This window comes from Scyliorhinus canicula, chromosome 1 (genome assembly GCF_902713615.1).
Source record: "Scyliorhinus canicula chromosome 1, sScyCan1.1, whole genome shotgun sequence".
NCBI classification, from domain to species: Eukaryota; Metazoa; Chordata; class Chondrichthyes; order Carcharhiniformes; family Scyliorhinidae; genus Scyliorhinus; species Scyliorhinus canicula.
This window is the reverse complement of record NC_052146.1, coordinates 25,886,832-25,896,892: the sequence shown is the minus strand read 5'-3', so window position 1 is coordinate 25,896,892 and position 10,061 is coordinate 25,886,832. Positions and strand designations below refer to the sequence as shown.

Here is a 10,061-nt window from a genome sequence, read left to right as displayed (position 1 = left end):
CCCCGGCTATCTGAACCCCCAGATACCTAAAGTGAGACACTGCCAGACGGAATGGCAATGGTCAAGGGCTCGATAGCTAATGTAAACTGAAGGGGAGACATGGGGCACCCCATCTCGTTCCGCAGTGCAATAAAAAATACCATGAATTCTTATCATTCATGTGCACGCTCGCCATCGGCTCCTTATACAACAACTGCACCCATTTCACAAACTGTGCATCATTTCAAATTTCCCCAACACCGCGATTATAGAATTATAGAATGTACAGTGCAGAAGGAGGCCATTCGGCCCATCGAGTCTGCACCGGCTCTTGGAAAGAGCACCCTACCCAAGGTCCACACCTTCACCCTATCCCCATAACCCAGTCACCCCACCCAACACTAAGGGCAATTTTAGACACTAAGGGCAATTTATCATGGCCAATCCACCTAACCTGCACATCTTTGTGACTGTGGGAGGAAACCGGAGCACCCGGAGGAAACCCACGCACACACGGGGAGGATGTGCAGACTCCGCACAGACAGTGACCCAAGCCGGAATCGAACCTGGGACCCTGGAGCTGTGAAGCGATTGTGCTATCCACAATGCTACCGTGCTAAAATAACTCCACTCCAACCGATCAAACGCCTTCTCCACATCTAATGCCATCACCACCTCCAAATCCCTTCCCTCTGCTGGAGAAAGCACCACATTCAGCAGCCACATATCTGCCCTTATCAAACCCCGTGTGATCCTCCCCAATCACCCTCGGAAGGCACGTGTCCAACCATAACGCCAACATCTTTGCCAATATCTTGGCGTCCCCATTCAGCAGAGATATGGGCCTGGAAGCCCCACACTCCACCGGGTCCTTATCCTTCTGAGGCAGCAACAAAATGGAGGCCAGTCCCTGACCATCGCGTCCTCGAACATTTCCACCAACTATGGTGCCAGCTTGTCCTTAAATTTCTTATAAAATTCAACCGGTAACCCATCCGGCCCTGCCACCTTCCCCGCCTGCATCTTCTCAATTGCCACCTACATTTCCTCTGGCCCCACTGGCTCCTCCAGCCCCACGTTCCCCAATTCACTCAACCTCGGGCACTCTAACCCCTCCAAAACAACCCTTACCTCCCGATCATCCTCTGGTGGCTTCGACTTATACAAGCTCCTATAAAACTCCTCAAATACCTTGTTAATCCACTCCAGAGTCACCACCAACTCCCCCATCCTATCCCAAAACCAAACAATGTCCCTTGCTGTGGCCTTCCTGCGAAGCTGGCTTGCCAACATACAACACGCCTTCTCCCCCTATTCACGGACTGCCCCTCTCACCCAGCTCAGCTGATGCCTCGCTTTCCCTCCGGACAGCAGGTCGAACCTCGCCTGCAGCTCCTTCTTTACCAGGAGACCTGGATCCGGGTCCCCCGCATCCCTCCCATCCACGTCCAAAACCTCTTCTATCACCCGTTGGTGTTCCTCTCTCTCTTCCCAATCCACCTTAGCCTGAAAAGAGATCACTCCCCCCTCACCACTGCCTTCAGGGCTTCCCAACCCACTGACGGCGAGACCTCGGCCAAACATTGAACCACATACTCCTCAATTACCTTCCTATCTTATCACAGAATCTCCGGTTCGCCAACAGCCCCACATCCATCCTCCACCCCAGTTTCTGGGCCAGCCCTTCTCCAGTACCATGTCCATCCAGTGTGAGGCGTGGTCCAAGATCGCAATTGCTGATTGCTCGGCCGACTTAACTCCATCCAACAGTGCCGTCCCCAACATAAAGAAGTCAATCCTGGAGAAGACATTGCGCTGCGGGATAAAAAAGAATACTCCCGATCCCTCAGGTGTAAAAATCTCCATGGGTCAACCCCTACCTCCCTCACATGCCTGCCCCCCCCCCCCCCCCCCCCCACCCCCCGGACGGGGTCAGCGAGCTTGGCTGGGACATTTCCACCCTCGGCTCGAGCGCTGTCTTCCAATCCCTCCCACCCCACAAAATCAACTCATGGGTATCCCTAACCCCCTCACGTTCCACGTCACCATTCTGACCAAGAGTGTCTCACCCCCCCCTCGCTGCCCTCCTAACTGCCATCACCATTACCCCACGCCCTACCCATCCACTGGACCGGCCCCCTCCCTCTGTTACCCATCCCCGACCCCCATCCCCTTTCCCAAAATCCCATCCACGTCCTCTTGCAAACACCTCACCCAGTATCAATCTGCTCTGCCAACCATTCACACCTTCCAGGTCCATTGAAACCTGTTCGACCAGATTCCAATGCCCACGGCCCCTCCCCCCTCCACACTGCCATTCACTAGCCAACCTTCATTCGCTAGCGTGGTGACCCCTGCGAGAGCCCCCCGTCCACCCCACCACACCCTCAGCAACGTGGCTCATCATACCAAACCCCCTCCAACGCCCCCATCCCACACTCCCCCAACCGCCAACTCCAACCCCCCCTAGCCATACCGCCAGAGTAGGGAGACCGCATCCCCTAAACAACATAAAAACACATGCATAACAAGAAACAAGAACACATGCAAAAAACGCCCCCTTGACAAAAAATCAATCTAGGAAACAAGCTAAAAAAAACATTCCCAGTCCACACCATCAAAGTTCAGATCCCAACTCTCATCTCAGTCCCAGTTCTTCAGCGTTAAAGAACATCTCCGCCGTCTCAAAGTAAAAGGCCTTTGAGTTGTGAGTCACTCGCGGCTCCGCTGGGGCGACCACTCTGACCCTCACCCCACTGCTGTACAGTGCTGCCTTCACCCGTCCAATGGCCACCTGTATTTTCACCAATTCCACTGTCAGATCTAGGTATATACCAATCCCAACGTCTTCCCATTTCATTTTCCGCTTCTGCTTCGCCCAGCTCAAAACCTTCCCCTTCACGTGGTAGCTGTAGAAGCAGACTATGGCCGCGCTTGGTGGCTCATTTATTCCAGGCTTCAGCTGGACTGACCAATGCTCCTTGTCCAACTCATGGAGGGAGGGTTCTTCCCCCCTCCCCCACCAACATGGAGAACATGTTCGCAAAATACTCGGGTCAGCCTTGTGCCCTCCACCCCTTCGGGCACAGCCAAGATCCACAAATTCTGACTCCTTGACCTGTTCTCCAAGTCGCCCACCATGGCTCTTAGCCCTTTATTGACCTCCGCCACCCTGCGCAGCTCCTCACCCATCGAGGTGAACTGGTCGCGAAGTTACAACAATGCTCCTTTACCCCTTTCATTCTCTCCTTGGTCCCGCACCTCAAACAACAGCTTAATTAATGCAACCTTTATCGGGGCAAGCATCTCCTCCACCCACTCTTTCAGCCAATCCGTCATCTCCCTCCGAAGCGCCTCTAAATGTTTGGTGAACAGCCTTTCAAACTGCCCCGACACCACCCCGGTCAGAATTTCAACCGTGATGGGAGCGGCCCCACCTGACGAACCAGCCCCCTGCCATCTTTCCTCCTGCTGGACTCACAGCAACACTCGCCGGCGGAAATTCACTCACCCCCTTCTTTCCAGGACCTTCCTTCTGGAACTTCGACATTCCACTGACTCCTTATGACTTCCCTCAACAACTCATCCAAAACGTACCCCTGAGACTGGCGATAAAGACCAAAAATACAAAGACTCTAACAGGAGCCACCTAACGTGCGACTTCCACCTACATGTCGCCACCGGAAGTCCCACAAGTTTATTCTTGATGGTTAATCCAAGTCCATGCATCTCTGGCTGAACCTCAGGTTTTCATCGCCAGAATGTGAGCTTAGAAGGTGTAATAACTGAAGGGGAATTAGAGAACCAAAATAAAAGAACTGCATCACCCTCAGGCAGAGCAAAAAGGTGACAAGTGTGATAAGGGAGGGGGTCAAGGCAGGACTGAGGGTGTTGTACCTGAATGTGCCCAGTATACGGAACAAGGTAAATGAGCTTGTTACGCACATTGAAATTGGCCGGTGTGATGTTTTGGGCATCACAGAGACGTGGCTGCAAGGGCATCAGGGCTGGGATCTAAATACCCAAGGATATGTGTCCAATCGAAAGGACAGGCAGATAGGCAAAGAGGGCGGGCTTGCATTGTTCGTAAGGAATGAAGTTAAATCGATAGCAAGAAACGATATAGGATTAGAAGGCATAGAATCTCCGTGGGTAGAGTTGAGGTAAAAGCTGGGTAGAGCAAAGGTAAAAAGACCCTGATGGGAGTTATGTACATGTCCCCTGGCAGTAGTCAGGATGTGGGGCAGAAAATAAATCAGGAGATAGAAAAGGCATGTAAAAAAAGCAATATTACAATAATCATGGGGGACTTCAATATGCAGGTGGACTGGGAAAATCAGGTTAGTCGTGGATCCCAAGAAAAGGAATTTGTGGAAAGTGTAAGAGATGGTTTTTTGGAGAAGCTTGTGACAGAGCCTACTAGGGAACAGTTAATTCTGGATTTAGTGATGTGTAATGAGGCAGACTTGATTAGGGAACTTAAGGTGAAGGAATCCTCAGGGAGTAGTGACCACAATATGATAGAATTAACCCTGTGGTTTGAGAGGGAGAAGCTGCAATCAGATGTAACGGTATTACAATTAAATAAAGGTAACTACAAAGACATGAGGGAGGAGCTGGCCAGAGTTGATTGGAAAAGGAGCCGAGCAGGGAAGACAGTGGAATAACAATGGCAGGAATCTTTGGGGGTTATTCGGGAGGCGCAACAGAAATTAATCCCAAGGAGGAAGAAATATGCTCAAGGGAGGACAAGGCATCCATGACTGACGAGGGAAGTCAAGGACCGCATAAAAGCTAAAGAAAAAGCAGACAAAGTGGCGAGGGTTAGTGGGAAGCCAGAGGATTGGGAAGCCTTTAAAAGTGAGCAGAGGACAAATAAAAACGCAATAAGGAGGGAGAAGATGAAGGATGAGTGCAAGATAGCCAGTAATATAAAGGAGGATAGGAAGAGTTTTTTCAATATATAAAAGGTAAGAGAGAGGGAAAAATAGACATTGGAACACTGGAAAATGTGGATGGAGAAGCAGGAAATAAAGAAATGGCAGACAAACTGAATAGTCCCTGAAATTCCCCGTGAATAGTTACGTTGCATCAGTCTTCATGGTGGAAGACACCAGTGGGATGCCAGAGCTCCAGGAGAACCAGGGGGCAGAGGTGAGTGCAGTGACCATTACTAAGGAGAAGATTCTGAGGAAACTGAAAGGTTTGAAGGTGGATAAATCACCTAGACCGGATGGACTACACCCCAGGGTTCTAAAAGAGACAGCTCAGGAGATTGTGGAGGCATTGGCGATGATCTTTCAGGAATCACTGGAGGCAGGAAGGGTCCCAGAGGACTGGAAGGTGGCCAATGTAACACCACTGTTTAAGAAGGGAGTGAGGCAGAAGAGGGGAAATTATAGGCCGGTTAGCCTGACTTCGGTCATTGGTAAGATTTTAGAGTCTGTTATTAAAGATGAGATCGCAGAGTACTTGGAAGTGCATGATGTAATAGGACTGAGTCAGCACGGCTTTGTCAAGGGGAGGTCATGTCTGACAAATCTGTTAGAGTTCTTTGAGGAAGTGACAAGGAAGTTAGACAAAGGAGAACCAGTGGACATGTTTATTTAGATTTCCAGAAGGCCTTTAACAAGCTACCTCATAGGAGACTGTTAAATAAGTTAAGAGCCCATGGCGTTCAGGGTAAGATCCTGGCATGGATAGAGGATTGGCTGACTGGCAGAAGGCAGAGAGTGGGGATAAAGGGGTCTTTTTCAGGATGTCACAATATGCATTAATGATCTGGAGGAAGGAACTGGAGGCACGGTTGCTAAGTTTGCAGATGATACAAAGATCTGCTGAGGAGCAGGTAGTATTGAGGAAGCAGGCGAGCTGCAGGAGGACTTGAACAGGCTAGGAGAGTGGGCAAAGAAGTGGCAGATGGAATACAATGTGGAAAAGTGTGAGGTTATCCTTTTGGAAGGAGAAATAGAGGCATAGAGTAAATTCTAACTGGGAAGGTGCTCAGGAAATCAGAAGCACAAAGGGACTTGGGAATCCTTATTCACGATTCTCTCAAGGTTAACGTGCAGGTTCAGTCGGCAGTTAGGAAGGTGAATGCAATGTTAGCATTCATGTTGAGAGGGCTAGAATACAAGACCAGGGATGTACTCCTGAGGCTGTAAAAGACTCAGGTCAGACCCCATTTGGAGTAGTGTGAGCAGTTTTGGTCCCCGTAGCTAAGGAAGGATGTGTTGGCCTTGGAAAGGGTCCAGAGGAGGTTCACAAGAATGATCCCTAGAATGAAGAGCTTGTCATATGAAGACAGTTGGGTCTGTACTCATTGGAGTTTAGAAGGATGAGGAGGAATCTTATTGAAACTTACAGGATACTGCGAGGCCTGGATAGAGTGGATGTGGAGAGAATGTTTCCACTTGTGGGAAAAACTAGAAGCAGAAGACAGAATCTCAGACTAAAGGGACGATCCTTTAAAACAGAGACGAGGAGGAATTTCTTCAGCCAGAGGGTGGTGAATCTGTGGAACTCTTTGCCGCAGAAGGCTGTGGAGGCCAAATCACTGAGTGTCTTTAAAACAGAGATAGATAGGTTTTTGATCAATAAGGGGATCAGGGGTTCTGGGGAGATGGCAGGAGAATGGGGATGAGAAAATATCAGCCATTATTGAATGGTGGAGCAGACTCGATGGGCCGAGTGGGCTAATTCTGCTCCTATGTCTTATGGTCTTATGGAGTCTCGGAGCAGTTGAGTTTTAAAGCATTCGTATCATTGTTCTATATAATGTTGTTTTGCCCAAAATAAGCCCCTGTTTGTTCACCTGCCTTGTTCTTTGCGTCATTTCTTTGCAGCCATTACAACAGGTAACTGACTGGAATGCAAATTAGCAAACATTTACCATGAAATGTCCCCGAGTCACTCAGCCATTCTGACTCAGACCCTATGATGAAAGGCACGGCCTTTATTTATACTTCCTGTGTCAGCCTAACTATGAATAAACACGGAAGTGATTACAGTGTTGTGGCTGGTAGCACGATGGCATCTCCACATTGCCAACAGTGATGTCAATTATATGATTTTAGTTTTTGCCCAGATTGAGGAGAGGGTGGAAAAAGTGCTTTTGGCCACACAATACCCTGTACCCTGAGCAATGTAAAATTCCTAATTTTAAATGTCTGAGTTGAGTGGGTTTATGTGGGATATGGAAAGAGTACGGGAAAGTGGAAGTGAGGTTAATCAGCAGTCATCTTGCAGAATGGCAGATTAGGGCCAAAGGGCGAAATCTCTCCTCTTTCATGGGTGGCACGGTAACATAGTGGTTAGCACTGTTGCTTCAAAGCGCCGGAGACCTGCGTTCGATTCCCGGCTTGGGTCACTCTCTGTGTGGAGTCTGCACGTTCTCCCGGTGTCTGCGTGGTTTCCTCCGGGTGCTCTGGTTTCCTCCCACAAGTCCCGAAAGACGTGCTTGTTAGGTGAATTGGACATTCTGAATATTCTCTCAGTGTACCTTAACAGGCGCCAGACTGTGGCGACGAGAGGATTTTCACAGCAACTTCATTGCAGTGTTAATGTGAGCCTACTTGTGGCACTCGGATAGATATATTTTATTTTAATTTTAAAGCAGACAAAACCACAGACACTTCAGAGAGATATAAACACACATTTCATTTTTATTAAAATAAACAGCTTTACTTTCAAATCACATTGAACAATCTGGCAGGTACAAGATGCAGTCCTGATATCCTCAGCTATTGTAAAACATGAAGCACCCAGATTAAAACACCCCAATTCAGAACCCAACCATTTGTCCAAGAAAACATTCAGGCTAAAGTAACTACTTGTAAATGAAACAGGAAGCAAACGGTTGTGGATCTTATTCTGATCTTTTCTGGGGAATGTTTGGCAAGTGAAACATTTTTGGAATTGACATAACAGCTGTGAGTGAGAAGGTGAATTAGCACTGAATGGGAGGCCAGTCTGGATCTGTCAATGAATTAGGGTCTGGACCATTATTATCTTAACTCTTCCGAAGAATCTTTAAGAGTAACTTTAGAGCAGTGATCAGGCAGGATTGATTTGAACTGCTGTAATATAAATCATTGATCAGAATCGGACACAATGCATCACTGGGTCCCTCATTCCATCTATCTTGTTCATTAAGTTGCTGTTCTTTGTAAAAATTGTGCTCAATGTCTTGTACCAGCATCTATTCCTGGCTGAGAATGTAGGAAGGTGACCTGCATCCAGGCCTCAGTTGGCATCAATCCCTCGCCAGTCATTATCTGTTGAACAAACCTCCAGGAGTTACAAGGTGAACCAGAGCAATTGGGAATAAGAACCAAAGGTATCATTAAAAGGTCAGTGACTGGGCAATCTTGTGTCTCTAACAAACAACACAATAGAAAACAGAAGCGTATGAAAAACAAATGATCAATGATAGACGATAAATTAATTATTTTGGTAACATCCAGAGATCTTAATTGCTGAAAATTCATGTTAACCACCTCGTAGACGCAACGCAAGGGAGATGTTGCTCTCAGACTGAATATTGTAGTCAGCGAGTGAGTGACCATCCTCCAGCTGTTTGTTGTCATACACCAGGCGCTGCTGATTGGCTGGGACACCCTCCTGCCGCTGTATGCGAGCTCTAAAATCCTGAACAGACTCAGAGGGAAGAACATCATATGTAGATGATTTCCCCTTTTCGTTCTTCAGGAATATCTGCATGCGCTCCTCCTTCTTGACAATCAGCATGACAACATTGCTGGGAGAGACATTGTAGTCACACAGCCTCTTGTCATCCCTCAGCTCCTCTGTGCTTCCATTTTGTACCACCAGGCGCTGACAGAAATGGGGAACGTTGGCTTTTTTATATATCATCTTCTTGAGAGCTGAGACTTGGATGGAAGGGTCGATCTCAAGTTCAATAATCTCACCGGTCATAAACTTCACCTGGAGTCTCATCTTGTCAAATTGCTGTTGAGAAATGAACAGGATGTCACTAATGGGGACACTTTATCTCACAGGTCAATTGCGAAGAATGAATGAGAGAATTTAATACACACTACACATTATGTCAGTCACTGCCTGTAAACACTGAGACTCAAATGTCAGCTACAATAAACCCAAAATCTGGCTTCTTCCGCAATATCTGAATCCCAAAGAAACCAATCTTCACAAACTGCTTCCTTCCAGCCTGGAAAAAAGTAGCAGATTCTCAATCTGTTCACCTTTTGCATTTGGATGTGTCTTTGCTGCTGTATCCTGATCATTGTTAAACTATTCAGAAACTGGAGTATCTGTCTGCTGAGCTGCAGAGTGGCATCTGCCTGTAGTAGCTCTCAGTGAGCTGTGTAATGTGATTCAGTCTTGGTATCAGGAGATGGGAACATGGGCTCAGGAATTCTGTGGGTTTTCTCTTGATCAATAGAGTGTAAGAGAATGTGTGTAAATGGAGGAAAATGGCCGTAGAATTTTAAAAATGATAATGTATTTTGTAAGGGCAACGAAACGTCCACACTGAGTTGGTCTAAACAAAAACTTACTTTATTTTACAATGACTATGTCATACAGCTCCAGTAGATCCCTACTGGGTCTTCTCCAGTTGCTGCCTCACTGTCCAACTCTATTTCGACTAAGCCAAGTGTTGTTAAAGGTCCCCCTGCCCCCTGGTGGGGTAGCTCGTATTCTGCAATCTCCACGGTGAAGTTAATCATCCCAACCCTGTATGGCCTGTGTGGGTTATAACACTGTCCCACTTCAGGGAGTATTAAGAGCTTATTTTAAATTGTGAATTTCATTGAGATTCAAATCCCAATATAAAATCTAGAAATAGAATATTGAGATTCTTAAACAAAAGGGCAGTATACCTCACAATCCTTGCTGGATGCACAAGTTCAGGTGAATCAGAAGAATTTTGATCTGCAGATTGATGACAGGTACACTTCCTGTACAGTTTGTTTTCTCTGTTTTCCTCGACACCAACTCTCCGATCTGGAGTCAGTGAATAAAACTCTGCCTGCTTCCACTGCTCTGTGTCTCACAGAATCTTCTGTGTTTCCTCTGTTCAATAAGTGAGTGAATATCTG

General features: G+C 47.4%; 1 protein-coding gene across 1 annotated transcript; it reads right to left on the bottom strand.

Annotated features, from left to right (window-relative positions):
* Positions 1-7,619: 7,619 nt before the first annotated feature.
* Positions 7,620-10,061, bottom strand: LOC119952372 (polyubiquitin-like). Its single transcript, XM_038776109.1, has 2 exons — positions 9,843-10,061; positions 7,620-8,949 (listed from the first exon to the last, which is right to left on the bottom strand). The coding sequence occupies exon 2, from the start codon at positions 8,935-8,937 to the stop codon at positions 8,470-8,472; it is 468 nt and encodes a 155-aa protein (XP_038632037.1). The 5' UTR covers positions 8,938-8,949; positions 9,843-10,061; the 3' UTR covers positions 7,620-8,469.

What these genes read in the sequence shown, in the direction of transcription:
- LOC119952372 (XM_038776109.1), bottom strand. Translation starts at nt 8,937, where the DNA reads ATGAGACTCCAGGTGAAGTTTATGACCGGTGAGATTATTGAACTTGAG.